The sequence below is a fragment of the Mobula birostris genome, chromosome 8, assembly GCF_030028105.1.
Source record: "Mobula birostris isolate sMobBir1 chromosome 8, sMobBir1.hap1, whole genome shotgun sequence".
Taxonomy (NCBI): domain Eukaryota; kingdom Metazoa; phylum Chordata; class Chondrichthyes; order Myliobatiformes; family Myliobatidae; genus Mobula; species Mobula birostris.
In genome coordinates, this window is record NC_092377.1 from 56,355,867 (window position 1) to 56,374,684 (window position 18,818).

Here is an 18,818-nt window from a genome sequence, read left to right on the forward strand (position 1 = left end):
AGAAGGAAACTTTCCTGAACACATTTGATAACTCTATCCCATTTAGTCCTTTTACAGTATGGGATTCCCAGTCAATATGTGAAAAGTTAAAATCACCTACTATAACAACTTCTTATTGTAAATTCAATACAACTAGATCATTACAAGGTCAAAGATTATTCAATGCTTCAACAAATGCCAAATACTTACTTTCAATTGTTGCTGGCTTGTATTCTGTTTGTCAGGGCACAAGTATTTCAGCACCAGTGGAATAAGATCTCGACAGCAAAAATTGTAAGTCCCCAAAGCTGTGAAGAAAACATGCTGGGCTTTACTTCGCACCTGCAAATACAGACATCATACCGATTTAAAAAAAACTTATTTCAGAACGTTGTGTTGTACAAAACACAGTCCTCTAAATGAGATCTTGACATCTCAATATAATTTCAGTAACACTTCCAAATCTTTGTATGCCAACTCCACATAATAGCGAACACATCATTTCACTTTCGAAGTCCTTCCTATGCCTAAATGTTACTTCCTGAATTTCATTTATAAACATTTGCAAAATTACATCAACCCACATCATCCACCCTAAATTTTATCACCATCATAACGCTGTGGAGGTGACTTGTTGACCACTGATTCAATTCAAATAGCCATATAAATACTGTGGTTAGAAAAAAATTGAGTTTGTGTGGCAGATGAAACACCCCTTCAAACTCCAAAGCCCTTGGCCATCTGCAAGGTACAAGGGAGGAGTATAATGGAATACATACCACTAACCTGGATGATTGCAGTTCCAACTCTCAAGGAGCTGAACTCCATCCAGGCAAAGCAATTGGCTTGATTAGCAGCCCATCTGTAATCCTGAATATTCACTCCTTCCACTAGTGCACCATACCTCCAGTGTGTGCAGTCTACAAAATGCACTATGGTCATTCATTTGAGCTGCTCTGACAGCACCTCACAAATACCTACCTGTTACTTAAACCTTTAAAAAGTTCTTAACAGAATTGTCAAATAAAATTTCCCTTCATTAAAACAACAGTAACCCTTATCAATCAAACTATTGTATATTTTAACTGCCATATCACCATTCTTAATTGCAAGTTTTACTATTGCTATTTTCCAATTATTGCACAACCTAGGAAACTTGGGGAAATGACCATAGATGTATTGATTGGCTACCTCTACCTCTTGAATGACCATTGATTGATAACCTCTGCAGCTGCTTCTTTTAGAAGCCTAATGTTATCTATGCCAGAGTAATTTGTTTTCTGTCCCCTTGATTACTCTGACACTTCCCTTTATTAATAATAATTACTTTTCAGGTCTCACACAGCAAGGGTAGGTTCCCTGCTTTATCACAGACATGTCCATCTCTAACTGTGGGAAAAAAAATACAAAGTTTCTTTGCTGCTTTCTGGGTACCCACTGCAACTTCTTTTACTGTCCTCCACAGAACCTATACTTACTTTTGCCATTTTCTTTATTATACACAAGAAGATGCATCTATAGTCAGATAACTTCCATATTTTATGATCAGCATTTCAACATTGTGGCCTTTTGCTGGTTGATCAAACTACACCAGCTTGCATCCTTTAATTCAATACTATTGCTAACTTCCTTGCTTGGCTGTAGATGAAATCTCTTTTCCCCCGTGGACATTTATCTCTGGATAGAATGTACACTGGTCACATTTAGTTTTCTATACATCTGCCATGTAATTGAACACACATAAGAAATTCCCTTTAAGCTTGATTTTTACTTTAGAACTTAAATGTGTTAGTCTGAAACTACAATTCTGCAGTAATGCGATTCCTTTTCATAAAATATTCCTTAATCTGAGATTAATATTAACTTTGTCACATTATAAAGTCAAGTTTTATAAGAGGCTTTTTTCTCTGGATCTATTATAGAATGCTCCAGGAAACCCAGAATGTATTATTTTCATTATGAGAGGCAGCATTTATATTATTAATTTAAATAATTTACTTTTAGTCCAAGTTTGACATTATCAAGATTTTTGCAGATTATTAAAAACACTTTTTCTGCTTGTCTCACCTTCTTTTGCAAAGTATTCACCCAAAATTTGTAGTAAATACAATGTTTAAATCAATAATAAACACAATTAAATCCAATTTGACTGCTAGGATAAAGATCTTTAAAAGTACAAAAGCAATAAGAGAATTAAGAGCAATAAGAGAATTAAGTTTTTAGTATTAGAAAATGGATACTGGGGGTCACATATAATCATGATGGACGTAAATGATTACATATTTAGAAATACCGTATGTTGCCTAAGACACCAAATTGGGAGGCAAGGTGTAACAAATCAAAACAAAAACTTGGTAAAAACATTTCGATACACATCAAAGTTGAATCAGTATTCTTTTCATCCATTTTGGGATTACAGAAGGGAGTCACACTCAAGTTTAGCTTTCCTGTGACAATCGATTTGATGGTTAATAACTGGATGTATACATACAATTCTATTTTATTTTGTATTCTTATTTTACAATAATTTTACTTAGAATTTGTTTTATTAATGATTTTAAAAAACTTATGGCAAACTTAATAAAAACCAGGTCAGTACAAGTTGGATGACAGCTGTCCTCTAAAAGTCAGACAGAAGAGTAAATGAAGTAAAATTAGCTAACTGATATTACTGGCTGTAAGGGGTTATTATATAATTTGACTGATTTAGAAGAGTTACAGCATTACAGTCATATAGCATGGAAACAAGCCCTTTGGCTCAACTTTTACATGCCAAGCTAGTCTGATTTGCCTACATTTCACTCAAATTCCTCCAAACATTTTCTATCCATGTACCTGTCTTTTAAACCCCCTCACTGGCGGCTCATTCTATATACCCTCACCACTCTGAAAAATGTTTCCTCTCAGATACTTTTTACATCTTTTCCTTCTTAATTTAAATTGATGATCTGCAGTTTCAGATGCCCTACTGAGGAAAAACTCACTCTCGAGTCATCTATACCCCTTATACAGTACGGTGCAAAAGTCTTAGGCACACATAGAAAAAATTCTGTAAAACAAAGATGCTTTCAAAAGTAATGAAATGAGAACTCTCTAAGTGACGAAATGAAAAGTTTCTAAATATCAAAAAATTTACTATAAACAGTAAAAAAAAATGAAATCAAATCAATATCTGGTGTGGACGCTTTGCCTTTAAAACCACATCAATTTTCTAGGTACACTGTTGTGCAGTTCTATAAGAAATCTGACTGCTAGGTTGTTGCAAGCATTTTGGAGAACTTGCCACAGTTCTTCTGCAAACTTTGGCTGTCTCACTTGCTTCTGTCTCTCCAGGTAATCCCAGACAACCTCAATGATGTTGAGTTCAGGGTTCTCTGGAGGCCACTCCTTGTTCTTCTGTTTGCTGAAAATAGTTCTTTATTTTACCTTGGCCATGTGCTTGGGGTCGCTGTCCTGCTGCAGAATGTAGTTGGGATCGATCAGATGCCTTCCTGATGGTATTGCGTGATGGGATGAGAATTTGCTTGTATTTCTCAAATATTGATTCCATTAATTCTGTCGAGATCACCAGCTCTATTTTCAGAAACATAGCCCCAAACCTATGAGTGTATTTAAGGTACAGAATGATAGGTTTTTGATTGGACACGGCATCAAAGATTACGGGGAGAAGGCCGGGGAACAAGGTTAAGGAGGGGAAAACAGAATCAGCCATGATTGAATGGCACAGCAGACTTGATGGGCCAAATAGCTTATTTCTGCTCCTATGTCTTATGACCTTATGGTCTTATGGAATGGCTCTCTGGCAGCAATTTTTCCATGAGGACCACTTCTGCCAAGACTTCTCTGGACTGTAGAGGGGTGTACTTAAGTTCCAACGTTCTCTGAGAGTTCAGACCTGATAGCAGTGCTGGACTTCTCGCGATTTAGCAGGGATGTCAGTTTGATGTGTCTCTTGTTTGCTGCAGTCAGTTTCCATAGCCGACCACTGCGCTTCTGGTCATCCACCTTGCTCATTTCTTTGTACTTCTTCAGAACAGCTTGGACAGCTCATCTTGAAACTCCTGTCTTGTTGCTATGTTCACTTTTGCCAAGGTGTAAGAATTGATAATTTGAAAGTTAAACTGTCAAATCTGCCACAACCTCACATTTCAGTTTGGTTGTCCTTCAAGCAGTTCCTTCAACATCCGATTCAGTATCAGTTAATCAGTTTAATTCATTCAACTCATTATGTCTTTGATCACTCGCACATCTTTGTTTAATCATGCACTGGGCTAAATACTTACAAAGCAATCAAGTTTTTTATTTGAAAAGTGGTCATTATTTCATCTGTTACTTTAATGAAATTCAAAAATACTCTCTGTAACATATAGTTTTTGAGAATTAATGTTTGGGAATCTAAAATTTTCTCTTTTATATTGACACACCAATGCAGGAGACAAAAATAAACATTTAAAACTAAATTTATATAAAAAAATCTCTAGGTGTCTCAGACTCCTGCATAGGACAGTATGGCTCTACAAGACCAACTTTCAGCTTCCTATGCTCCAGGGTAAAATGTCCCGCCCTGTTCAACTACTACTTATGCACAACAATTTACACTTGCATCGTGGTTTTTACATTGCAACATGTTCCAAAGTGCTGGAAACCAGTGCTATCTGCCAAAGTTTGATGCTCTCCATATAATGTGGTCAAAGAAATATAGTGCACCTCTGACGGTCAGCAAGATGTTTTAGTTTCAATGATAAAATTCATATTAAATTGTAAAGTGAACTTTACAAAAACTTGTTTAGAATTAGGACACACATTGATATATAATCGATAATTAGGTAAATAATAAGATATGTCCACATTTCTCAGGGCCAGATGGTCTGCATCCCAGAGTGCTTAAGGAAGTAGCCCAAGAAATAGTGGATGCATTAGTGATAATTTTTCAAAACTCTTTAGATTCTGGATTAGTTCCTGAGGATTGGAGGGTGGCTAATGTAACCCCACTTTGTAAAAAAGGAGCGAGAGAGAAACCGGGGAATTATAGACCGGTTAGCCTGACATCGGTGGTGGGGAAAATGCTAGAGTCAGTTATCAAAGATGTGAAAACAGCACATTTGGAAAGCAGTAAAATCATCGGACAAAGTCAGCATGGATTTGTGAAAGGAAAATCATGTCTGACGAATCTTACAGAATTTTTTTGAGGATGTAACTAGTAGAGTGGATAGGGAAGAACCAGCGGATATGGTACTTTTGGATTTTCAAAAGGCTTTTGACAAGGTCCCACACAGGAGATTAGTGTGCAAACTTAAAGCACACGGTATTGGGGGTATGGTATTGATGTGGATAGAGAATTGGTTGGCAGACAGGAAGCAAAGAGTGGGAATAAACGGGACCTTTTCAGAGTGGCAGGCAGTGACTAGTGGGGTACCGCAAGGCTCAGTGCTGGGACCCCAGTTGTTTACAATATATATTAATGACTTGGATGAGGGAATTAAATGCAGCATCTCCAAGTTTGCGGATGACACGAAGCTGGGCGGCAGTGTTAGCTGTGAGGAGGATGCTAAGAGGATGCAGGGTGACTTGGATAGGTTAGGTGAGTGGGCAAATTCATGGCAGATGCAATTTAATGTGGATAAATGTGAGGTTATCCACTTTGGTGGCAAGAACATGAAAACAGATTATCTGAATGGTGGCCGATTAGGAAAAGGGGAGGTGCAACGAGACCTGGGTGTCATTGTACACCAGTCATTGAAAGTGGGCATCCAGGTACAGCAGGCGGTGAAAAAGGCGAATGGTATGCTGGCATTCATAGCAAGAGGATTGGAGTACAGGAGCAGGGAGGTTCTACTGCAGTTGTACAAGGCCTTGGTGAGACCACACCTGGAATATTGTGTGCAGTTTTGGTCTCCTAATCTGAGGAAAGACATTCTTGCCATAGAGGGAGTACAAAGAAGGTTCACCAGATTAATTCCTGGGATGGCAGGATTTTCATATGATGAAAAACTGGATCGACTACGCTTATACTCGCTGGAATTTAGAAGATTGAGGGGGGATCTTATTGAAATGTATAAAATTCTAAAGGGATTGGACAGGCTAGATGCAGGAAAATTTTTCCCGATGTTGGGTAAGTCCAAAACAAGGGGTCACAGTTTAAGGATAAAGGGGAAGCCTTTTAGGACCGAGATGAGGAAAAACTTCTTCACACAGAGAGTGGTGAATCTGTGGAATTCTCTGCCACAGGAAACAGTTGAGGCCAGTTCATTGGCCATATTTAAGAGGGAATTAGATATGGCCCTTGTGGCTAAAGGGATCAGGGGGTATGGAGAGAAGGCAGGTACAGGGTTCTGAGTTGGATGATCAGCCATGATCATACTGAATGGCAGTGCAGGCTCGAAGGGCCGAATGGCCTACTCCCTTTTTCTATGTTTGTATGTTTCTATGTTTCTCGGGGAGATGGTAAGATGATCATAAAATAATTGAGAGCAAGAGAAAATTTCTTGAAAAAGATTAACAGGAATGAACATGAAGTGGATTATGCAACACAGACAAAATGCCGGAGGAACTCAGCAGGCCAGGCAACATCTGTGGAAAAAAGTACAGTCAACGTTTTGGGCCGAGAGGACTGGAAAATAAGATGAGAAGTTAGAGCAAGAAGGTGGGTGGTTTGGGGAGGAGGAAGTACAAGGTAGTAGGTGATAAGTGAAATCATGAGAGGGGGAGGGGTGAAGTAAAGAGCTGGGAAGCTGAGAGGTGAAACAGATAAAGAGATAAAGAGATAAAGAGATAAAGAGCTGGAGAAGGGGGAACCTGATAGGAAAGGGTGGAAGTCCTGGAAGAAATGGAAGGGGGAGGAGCAGGAGAGGGAGGTGATGGGCAGGTACAGAGATGGGGTGAGGGAGGAAAATGGGAATGGTGAGGAGGTGGGGGGCAATTTTCAACGTTCATACCATCAGTTTTGAGGCTACTCAGCCAGAATATAAGGTGTTTCTCCTCCAACCTGAATGTGGCCTCATCGCACCAGAAGAGGAGGTCAGGGACTGGGACGTCGGATGGGAATGGAAAATAGAATTGAAGTGGGTGGCCAACGGGGGTTCCCCACTTTTTCTGGTGGATGGAGTATAGGTGCTCAGTGAGGCGGTCTCCCAATCCACATTGGGTCCCACCAACATATCAGGAGGCCACACCAGGAGCATCAGATATAGTAGATGACCCCAACAGGTTGTAGTGTTGCCTCACCTGGAAGGACTGTTTGGGGCCTTGAATGGTAATGAGGGAGGTATGGCACTTCTTCCACTTGCAAGGATAAGTACCAGGAAGAAGATCAGTGGGGAGGGATGAATAGACAAGGGAGTTGCATAGGAAAGCAGAAAATGAAGGGGAGAGAAAGATGTGCTTGGTGCTGGGATCCTGTGGGAGATGGTAGAAACTCTCCAATTCTAACCTCACTCCTTCCAAACGCACTGCTTCCCACCCTCGCTGCACTAATCCTAACCTCACTAAACCTGCAGATAATGGGGTGCTGTAGTAGTCTGGCGGACTGACTTCTACCTTGCTGAGGCCGGGCGACAACTCTCAGACACCTCCTCTCACTTATCCTTCAAATAGAACCCCACTAAGGAGCACCAGGCCATTGTCACCTACACTATCACTGACCTTATTAACATTGGGGATCTCCCATCCACAGACAGCAACCTCATAGTTCCCTTACCCCACAGCTCCTGTTTCTACCTCCTACCCAAGATCCACAAACCTGCCTGTCCAGGTAAACCAATTGTTTCTGTTTGCTCCTGCCCCACCAAACTTATATCTGCTTACCTCAACTCTGCTTTATCCCCCCGGATCAGTCCCTTCCTACCTACATTGTTGACACTTCACACCCTCTGGATCTTTTCAATGACTTAAAGTTCCCTGGCCCCAATCACCTCATTTTCACCATAGACATGCAGTCCCTATATACCTCCATCCTCCATCAGGAGGGCCATAAAGTTCTTCACTTCTTTCTAGATAATAGACCCAACCTGCTCCTCTCTACCATCACTCTACTCCGTCTGGCAGAACTGGTCCTCACTCTCAATAATTTCTCCTTCAGCTCCTCCCACTTCCTCCAAACCAAAGGTGTAGCCATGAGTACTGGCATGGGTCCCAGCTATGCCTGCCTTTTTGTTGGCTATGTGCAACAGTCTATGTTCCAAGCCTACATCAGTATCACTTCCCAACTTTTCCTACGCTACATCAACGACTACATTGGGGCTGCCTCATGTACCCACACTGATCTCGTCAACTTCATCAACTTTGCCTCCAAAATCCACTCTGCCCTCAGATTTACTTGGTCCATTTCCGACACCTCCCTCCCCATTCTCGATCTATCTCTGGAGACAGCTTATCAACTGTTATCTTTTACAAACCCACTGATTCTCATAGCTACCTGAACTATACCTCTTCCCACACTGTCAACTGTAAAAATGCCATCCCCTTCTCTTGGTTCCTCCGGCTTCACCGCATCTGCTTTCAGGATGAGGCTTGCATTCTAGAACCAATGAGATGTCCACCTTCTTCAAAAAAAAACTTTTCTTCCTCCACCATCATTGTTACACTCACCTGCATCTCATCCACTACGCACGTCTGCCCTCACCCCATCCTCCTGCCACCCCTCAGGGATAGGGTTCCTCTTGTCCTCACCTACCACCCCAGCAGCCTCCGCATCCAGCACATAATTCTCCATAACTTCTGCCACCTCCAGCGGGATTCCATGACCAAGCACATCTTTTCCTGCCCTCCATTTTCCACTGGGATTGCTCCCTACATGACTCCCTTGTCCATTCATCCTTCCTGGTACCTATCCTTGCAAGTGGAACAAGTGCCATACCTACCCCTACATCTCCTTCCTCTCTCGCATTCAGGGCCCCAAACAGTCCTTCCAGGTGAGGCGACACTTAACCTGTGAGCCTGTTGGGGTCATTAACTGTATCTGGTGCTCCTGGTGTGGCCTCCTGTATATTGGTGAGACCCGACGTACATTGGGAGACCGCTTTGCCAAGCACCTATGGTCTGTACACCAGGAAAAGCGGGATCTTCCCATGGCCACCCACTTTAATTCTACTTCCCATTCCAGCACCGTCAGTCCATGGCCTCCTCTACTCATGCGAAGAAGGCACACTCAGATCGGAAAAGCAACAGTTCATATTCCATCTGGGTAGCCTCCAAACTGATGGCATGAACATCGATTTCTCAAGCTTCAGCTAACTGCCCCCTACCCCTTCACTATTCTCATTTCCCCTTTCCCTCTCTCACCTTATCTCCCCATCACCTCCCTCTGGCACTCCTTACTTTCCTTTCTTCCATAGTCTTCCACCCTCTCACATCAGATTCCCCCTTCTCCAGCTCTTTATCTCTTTCAGCTATCAGCTTCCCAGTTCTTTACTTCACCCCTCTCCACCTCCCAGTTCGTCTATCTCCTACCATCTTGTACTTCTTCCTCTGCAACACCCCCCCCCCCCCCCCCCCCCAGTCTCAGCCTGAAACATCGACTTTTACTCCTTTCCATAAATGCAGCCTGGCCTGCAGAGTTCCTCCAGCATTTTTTGTTCATTGCTTGGATTTCCAACATCTTCAGATTTTCTCATCTTTATGAAGTGGATTATATTCAGCTTTCATATAGTATAAGAAAGCAAAAATTAGATTTGATGAACAGCTTATTGTTCTCATCACAAGAATTCAGAAACGTTACCTGACTGTATGTACTCGTTGACAATCGCAGAAGATCTCGCATCAGATCACGGTGAATTGTTTTATATTCACAACCTTCAATTGTCAAAGTTCGCAGCTGTACACAAAACAATTTTTAAAAATCAGCCTAACACCTTATAACATTCAAAGACTTAAAAATTGTCTCATTTGTTCTTCCATTAATGTTCAGTCAAAAATTTAATTACATGTAGTATTAAAAACAGCAATTTAATCCATGACAATAAATATCAGGTTTAATTCTCATGGAATGGACATACCTCATGCTGCAGCATAACTCGATCAATTAGCAGTGCTCTGATATGTTGTTTCTTCCCATGGAGCTGTATGTTACACAACAAGAACAACAATATTTTAGAAATGTGCAATATTGTAAAATATATTTAATTACATGACAAGAATAGTTAAAGAATTAGTGAGGTAGAAAAAAAGGAGAGATGTACTGAGATAAAGTGGGACACCAAAACCAAAGCTCTTACTATTGCAGCATTAACAGCTCATAAATCAAACTAAATGACATCAGGATACAAGTCTAACTAACATGATGAATCATACTGAAACTGCTCTATTCACTGGATCAAGAGCAATTCATTCATTACTGAGACACAAAGGAAATGTGCAAACCAGGAAGTAGTACATAAATGAATCTTAATTCCACTACAAGAGAATACCATCATAAAGAAGGATTCAAAAAAGGAAGTCTTTATAAATTAAATCTATACAACACTCTCAACTTTGGTAGACTATTCCGCGGTGCTTTCCCAAATGAAAAAGAAAAAAAGGAGCACTTTAAGGGAAATGGTCACAAAACTTTTGATCAAAAAAAAACTTGACCTTAAAAATTGTGTTGTAAAAAGGAAACAGCTGAATTTAATATCATCTGCTCCAAGGCAGCTATGAAACAAGAAACAAGAAACCCAAAAGAATCCAATTTAAATAAAAGACCAACACTCAATGGGCAGAGAAAAAAAATCATGCAAACAATAAAGCAACAGCATTCAGAACGAAAGTGAGTCCACAGACTGAAAGTTTGGATCAGCCGGAGCAGGCCCACAGCATCAGTTCATCACACAGCGAAGCTCGCAGAGACTAAGCCCAGAGCAGCCGGAGCAGGGCACAGCCTCCAGCGCCAAGGAGAGCAGAATAAATGTAATGGAGCAGAACCAGCCCCAACCCTCGCCTCTGGACCCGATTCATTTTGAGAAGACTAGAATATAAGAGCAATGATATAAGGCTTTGGTCAGACCACACTTGGAGTATTGTGAGTCATTTTAGGCACATGAAAAAAGATCCAGCGCTTATCAAAATGCTGGAGGAACTAAGATGTACACTGATTTCTCAAACTTCTGATAATTGCCTCCTCCCTCTCCTTCATCACTCCCGTTTCCCTCCTCTCCTATCTCCTTACCTACCCATCACCTGTCTCTCGTGCTCCTCCTCCTACCCTTTCTTCCATGGTCTTTTACCCTCTATCGGATTCCCCTTCCTCCAGCCCTGTATCTCTTTCACCAATCAATTTCCCAGCTCTTTACTTCATCCCCTCCCCCTCTCCTGATTTCACCTATCAAATGCCACCTTGTGCTTCTTCCTCCCCTCTCCCCATTTTCTTGCTCTGACTTCTTGTCTTTTTTTTCTCCTCAATCTTGATGAACAGTCTCGGCCTGTAATGTCAATTGTTTATTCACTTCCATAGATGCTGCCTGCCTGCTGAGTTGCTTCAGTATTTTGAGTGTTTTGACTCTGAGCGGGTCCAGAGGAAGTACATGATAATGATCTGGGAATGAAAGGGTTAATGTAGCAGGAGCCTTTCATGGTCTGGGACTGTACTCTATTGAGGGGGACCTGATTGAAACCTACTGAATATTGAAAGGCCTAGACAGAAATGTTACAGACAGCTGTGGAGGCCACATCATTGGGTATATTTAAAGCAGAGGTAGATACATTCCTGACATGTGTTAAAGGTTAGAGGGAGAAGACAGAAGAATAGGGTTGAGAGGGATAATAATCAGCCATGATGGACTGTTCGATCTGAGTTGATGGGCTGAATGGCCTAATTCTGCTCCTATGTCTTATGATAAAGGACAAGAAAATTTCTATTGACATATTTTATGCAGATACATGGATGAACTTAATGTGTTTCCATAAATGAGTCTATTCAGCTGGAACTAAAGCTCTCGGAATCCAAGGCAAATTATTACAGTGGTCAGGAAGTTGAAGAGGCTTTTGTAGCAGGAGTAATGAATACATGAAATAAATATGAAAACAAATTAGACATGGCTATTCATGTCTCAGAAAGGACTGCGCTGGGAACCCACAACAGCCACAGCAATCCACTTGACTACTAGCCAATCCCCTGCCCAAAACATTCCTTCCCTCCACCACCTGGGGTTCTTTGATAGCGCCTCTCAAGTAAATGAGAATGAGGCTGTACTAAGTCATGAGACAGATCTATTACTTTTCCTCTTCATTGCCATACACAAGCTTCAAAACTCATTTCCCATTAGCACTGTGTGCTATTAAACTCACATTAAGCTCCAGTTCAAGAAGATGGCTCACCACCATTGTCTTTTTAAAGACAAATAGAGATGAGCAATTAATGCTGACCTTCAACTGATGCCCATATCCCACTTAAATGATAGAAAGTACCTTGTATCTTGCAACAAGCAGAACAAAACCTGAGTTACCCCATCAATGGATAAGTAATAAAACAAATATATTTTTATTCAAAGCAAGTTATTAACATCATTCTCACCCTGTTCTCCATTGATTTTTTCACAAGGTTAAAGCTTTTCCATCTGGAGTCAAACTCCTGTTTATAAGAGCCACGAAACTGCAACAAGTCTCCTATAATCTGAAATTAATATAATATTTGTTTAACAGCAGTAAAATGCAACAATTCCTTTCCCTACAGTGGAGTGTGGTGAGCATATCACCCATCCCAGTACCTTGTAGGGTTCTTCAAAATTTTACATTGTGAGGCTCAAAAGACAATTTTTGCTGTGTAAAACACACCACGTAACCAAACCATAACAAGTACACAATATTCATTGAAAGTAACTGGGGAAGAATTATGTATTAAAAAAATGACCGATCTCCATAAGTAGTTAGATCAAAATAACTGAATTCATACAACCAGATATAAACTTAGCTTCCCAGGAAAAACTGTTCAATCATTAGGTAATATATTTATTGGAGTATCATGCTGAAAAATTGTCTTTTTAAATTGATTTTAATTCTCACCTTAATTATTACGAATAAAGATTTTGTGTCATCTTCAGAGTTATCCAACATATGATCTAAAAACAAAGAGAAATAAGTACTATATATTGCTAGCAGGACTTCATATCTATAATACTGTTGCTGTTGTATGGAAGGGGTACAGTGGGCTACAGAGGGTACAGGTCAATTGGACTCAGCAGCATAACAGTTCAGCATGGACTAGATGGGCCAAAGGGTCTGTTACTGTGCTTTACTCCTTTATAATTCCAAGTAGGGGGGAAATGCATGCTTCTTCTTAACTAGTTTTCTCTCTTACTTGGATTTTTGAAAAAAGCGATAGTGCCTCAGAGATTAGGGGAAGTAGAAATACAAACAAACTATCTTCAGCCAGAAACATCATGTAGATAATTTCCATTATATTACATGTCAACTGAGCTAAAGTGGCTGTACACTGACATGGCTAAAATGGTACACTATTCACAACTGAGGAAGTGAATTCGGACATCAGTCCAGCTGCAATGCTGAAGCTCCACATAGCTACCCTAAAGCCAGGATATTCCAGTGCAGCTGCAACACTGATCCACACCCAACAACGTAGAAAATTGAACAGCTACAGACTATCCCCAAAAGACCAATTCGAAACTTATCAGTTAATTTTTGTTACCTTTCTCTGATACTTACGCAGCAGTTTTCTCATGACCTGGGCAATTGCTTCCCTATAATTTTCCCTTGTAGTATCTAAAATATGGAAATTTGAGTACAGATCAGAAATAATACCATGATTTTACTCTAGAAACCTAAGTAAACCACTGGAATTCAGATAAACTGTAAACGATCTGCAAGCATGAAGTATTTTATGTTGGGTTTTAATCTACATAAAATTGCCACAGGTTTCCCCAACTAATGAATGGAAACTCAAATATTCGTTTTGCAAAATCACATGATACAGGATACAGTAAGACTCCTCATGGAACAATACTTTAGCCATTCAGACATACAAAATTATATTTCAATTACTTTTTTTCCTGATTGTAGTCACATAGTTTCATAATAACGACTCAAAAATCTATGAACAGGTCGACCTTCACAAATCTGACTACCTGTAATCTGGTTCCTTCGATAATCTGGCACTGATTATGCTGAATGTGATCCTTCTGTAATTCGGCATTTTCTCTAATCCGGCACTCCTCAGGAACTAATGGTGGCAGATTAGTGAAGGTCAACCTGTATTTGCTAATTACATTGTAAAGACAGACTGTTACAAATTAATAAAGAGAATTTTAATAGACTAAATTACTCGGGTTCAATTTTTCATCAAATAAAATTATTTTCTGAAAGAAAGCACTGAAAATTCAGTTTTAGCTGCAATTTGTGTTTGGAAATGCTGAGATATCAAAACAAAAATTTATTGAATACAATTACATACAATGCTAAAAACGCTCAGCATAACTGACGTTTATTAAGACACATGCAGAGTTCTCCAGAGTAAGCGTTTATGGCAATGACCTGTCTGATGGAAAATCACCCACATGAGCCAATAGGCTGGTCCTGGACTTATTTCCTGGCATAATTTACATATTACTATTTAATTATTTATGGAGCAACTGTAACGAAAACTAATTTCCCCCAGGATCAATAAAGTATGACGATGACTATGAAACATTATCCTTGATTTTGCTTGCAATTTAGAGTAAAACTCTGTCATTTGCCACTGACCTCAAAAAGAGCCCATGCACATAAAATCAATATTCCTCAAAACCAAGGTTGCTTAATTAATGGCAAGATCTACACAAGCACACAAAAATACTGTCGGAAAGTTCTGTCAGCAAAATACCTTGCTTAATTACCTATCAATGAGAGTTCTGACGTTAAGAATCATTCAACAATACACTATGTTCAAACACTAAAACATTTTAACAATAAATTCTAAAGTCCAATCTCTTAAATACATTTAAATAAACCATGTAATTTAACAGTGCAAATTAAATTAAACTTAGTTATCAATTGCAGATTATTGGGGTATTCCTTCAAATACATATTTAAGCAAGTATTTTATCACCTCAAATGCAAAATCTCTCTATATTAGATATGGAATTCGGTTCTTTAACCTAATTATTTTTGAGCACTGAAGCTTAGCTGAAAATGTGAGTGACTTATAAATCAGAAGACAAGGAAAGAGTGCCACTTTAAGGTCACGTAAGTAATAAGACCAATAAAAATCAAAAAGTCTGTACTTGTAAAAGCATATGCAGGAATCCAGAATTTGGGTGGTATGAAAATATTAACAGTTCTACACTTGCTGCTCATCTTTAAGTAATTCCATTTTGATCTGCTTTCTTACTCTAGCATTCATTATATTTTCTAATAAAAATTACATACATACCATAATTAACACCAATGCAAAGTTTCGTCTCTTCCAAAGATACTAGAGTTGGAGCCCTGCAAGACAATAATTGCATAGCTCTTCAATATTACAAGACTTTGCAGTACCATATTAAAACTGAAGATTAAACAAGGACATCAGTACTTCGACAGGAATATTCCTGATTGAAATTAAAAACAGCAAAATTAAACAAACCAATAAATCAAAAATGCAAAAAGGCAAATAAATAAACAAAATCAATGAATAAGTCTCTGCAACAAGATTTCATATCGCTGAAGTTACTAAAGTGGAGTATTTGCTGAAGAATTCAGGAATAACTGAGCCTCAAATATTAAAATCAATGTTATGAAGCATTTCTCAAATATATAAAGCCACGTAATATTGTCACCATTTGGAGAATGTTAACAAGGTGGTACTGCTGATTACAGATTAAGTTTGTAATTGTTATTACATTTATTTGGTAATTGTTAATTTTGTAATTCCTTTGTATTCATAAAGTATACAGTGGAATAAAATATTAAAATATGTAATTGTAGATCATTTGTATACTAATCTGGATATTTCAATAAAATTTCAAATTATTCTGTGTACTCCACTTGCAAAGGATACTAATAATCTTGCACTTTCCAAGAAACTCCACTTTAAAAAGCGCTTTTGCTTTAAAATTTCCAGGCACACTCAATGTAGCATTTGAGCTTTAATTTTCCAAAATATTTCTGGGAAAAATTTAACCATGTGAGCTCAAGGAACAGCCTGGCATGCCACAGCAAAATGTTTTTAGTATTCAAGACACTACAATTAGCCTACTTTCTGACTAGACTGAGTTGGAAAAACATGGATTGCTCCAAGTGATGACACCCAACTCATATTGAAATGCGATAGAAAGTAAGAACATGATTTCAGTATGATGCCTTCTCATGTTCAAATCCATGAGAAAAGGAACAGATTCAAAGGACTATATGGAAATAGTAAACAATAAAATTCATATAAACAAAACACAATTTATATTCAACACCAAATTTCCTTACAAGTCAGGTATGGGGTCACCACCAAGGAAAGGCAACAGGCTCCCTGAGCCCATCAGGCAGTTCTGTACAATACACAAACTCTGGTGAATATCATCCCTAGAGAGAAAGGTGGAAGTAGTTACATTATCAGAATTTAGATATTTGCCTTAAGTTAGCAGTTCTCTAAATACTTACATTTTAACAATAAAATTGTTTTTTCCTTCGAGATTTTTGAATACTTTCCCCCTCAATCCCAAACCACTTCGACTTAAAAATACATTCTCTATCAGGGCAGAAGCAGGTAATTCACTATGTATAAATGGAGACATCAAAGTGGAATTAGACACATGTGGTCTCATCCAGCTAGACAATAGTGGCAAGGTCCAGGAAGATTATTATGGAAGAGGAAGAGATTATGCTGGGACAGGCAAGATGTAGATGGGCCAGAGAAGACGAGCTTATCCACACAGACTACGGTGGGTAAATGGAATGAGCTGCCATAGGAAGTGTAAGGTAGACACAATTGTGACATTTAAAATATATTTATAAGCCAAAATGCATAGGGAAGGTTGAAATGGATATAGGCCAAATGCAGGCAAATGAGACAAGCTCAGGTAGGCATCTTGATTGGCATGGACAAATTGTGTAAAAGGACCTGCATCAGTGTTCTATGAGTCTAAAAGCAGATGATTGAAAGATGATCATAAAAGATTTGAGAGGATACAAATGGTATCTTAAAAAAAAACAGAACAAAAATCGTCAGGCTTTCAAATTAAACAACTAATTCAGTAAGAAAGCAGAGGGTCAAGTCACTGATACACAAATTGGGATCTGATCACAATATAAATGTGAGTGGAAAGTAACATGTTTTTGAAGAAACAACTAGGTGTCACAATGGGTCTTGAGCTATACGGAATGGAAAACTGAGACACTTAGAAACAGATGCTGATTATATGGGAGCTAAAACTAAGTGGGCAGAGAGATCAAGGCAGAAAACAATGGACCAGAGTGTGAAGATGCAAAACCTATAAACTCTCCCTCATAAGACAAGGTGACGTTAGTATCTATCAGGTAATTAAAAGCAGTTTTATATTTGATGTTCTCAATGTAGATTATAAAAAGGCAACAATATTAATATTAGGCTGTCGACAAATTTCAAACTCATTCAATATTTCCTAATATGTTTATATATGCAAAATAGTTCAGAAACAAAGCACCTCTTATGTGAATATTAAAACTCTTACATGAATACTATGTGCCCAGAAACAGTCAGCACTAGACACTGAAACTTCCTAGCACTACCCCAGTCTACTTTTTGATGTTACATTTTTTATTTGTCTTGCTGAAAACATTGCACTCCTGTACATTGCATTTAGTTTGCATATGATAGAACTTAAGTCAAACAATTACATGCTTCATGTTCACAGGTTCATTCCCACAAATTTACTAGCCAACTAAAATCATTAGATCTCAATGGAAAACAGAGATGATATGCAAAGTACATGCTGAAGTTAGGGTATCCAGAATAAAATTATTAGGTTGCCAGAATAAAAGTAACTCCGACCAAAAACACAATGAAATGAGAATATATTTTTTTCCATTAGTCCATCCTTACCTCTAGCTATTCCCAATATATTTTCATCAATATTATAACAAACCTTGACATTTCTGTTTCTCCATCAGCACAGCGTTTGAGTCTGGAAAGCTCAGGTTGAAGGAAGTTATCCAGCAAGTAGTAGGCAAAAGTTATCTCCTCTTCAGAAGGAACATGCCACTGAATACCCAGTTTCCACAGATCCCCTGGCTTTGCCCAATCCTATGGACATATTTTGGGTCAAGAGAGGACAAAGGGAAACATAGCATATTATTTGAATAAAATTTCAAAACAACAGAACTTCTATCTGCATGTGATGCTTAAATAGGAAAAAGGCTTGTTATTTTGCCGGAGCATAATACAAAAGTCAGAAAATAACATTTTATCATATCCATTAATAAATAATATACCTTAATGGGAAAGTACTCTGTGAATGGTTTATCAAAACCACCTGGTACACTACAGTACTCTTTTGGATAGATTAATGTAGTTGAACGAAGGAGATGATGTAACAAATTTCCAGCCAGAGTATATCCTTGCTTACACTTTAGGTGTAGTGTTCGGTGCAGAATGTTTATAAGTTGATCCTTGTACTGTAGCAATTTATCACCATCTACACGTGTAACCTGAAAAAATAAATTTATATGCTGCATTAACCTTAGCTAGCATGGAATTAGTATTTGCAGTATCTGTTAAACACTGCTTTGGAATGAAAATTAACCAAGTTTATGCTGTGGAGATAATGTCTCCTTCCAGCTTTGATATGTTCCTGGCATAAGAAAACTTCTAGTGGAACGTAATACGAGAAGAGTAGTTGCTACAGTTTCTCAATCAAAAATTGCAAATGAGTAATACAGAAGAACACAAAAAATATAAAGCAAGCATTGAAATAAATTAAGCCAAA

The 18,818-nt window shown here is 38.8% G+C and overlaps 1 protein-coding gene across 2 annotated transcripts in view; it reads right to left on the bottom strand.

The window, feature by feature from the left end:
- Positions 1-18,818, bottom strand: part of LOC140201320 (proteasome activator complex subunit 4-like) — a 140,901-nt gene that overhangs the window by 66,774 nt on the left and 55,309 nt on the right. For both annotated transcript variants that reach the window (XM_072265203.1, XM_072265204.1), the window contains 10 exons: positions 18,325-18,540; positions 17,979-18,136; positions 16,342-16,437; positions 15,314-15,369; positions 13,612-13,668; positions 12,952-13,007; positions 12,464-12,562; positions 9,972-10,034; positions 9,695-9,790; positions 190-321 (listed from right to left, as the gene is read on the bottom strand). In XM_072265203.1, coding sequence (XP_072121304.1) covers positions 190-321; positions 9,695-9,790; positions 9,972-10,034; positions 12,464-12,562; positions 12,952-13,007; positions 13,612-13,668; positions 15,314-15,369; positions 16,342-16,437; positions 17,979-18,136; positions 18,325-18,540 — 1,029 coding nt within the window. The remainder of the gene's footprint in view (positions 1-189; positions 322-9,694; positions 9,791-9,971; positions 10,035-12,463; positions 12,563-12,951; positions 13,008-13,611; positions 13,669-15,313; positions 15,370-16,341; positions 16,438-17,978; positions 18,137-18,324; positions 18,541-18,818) is intronic.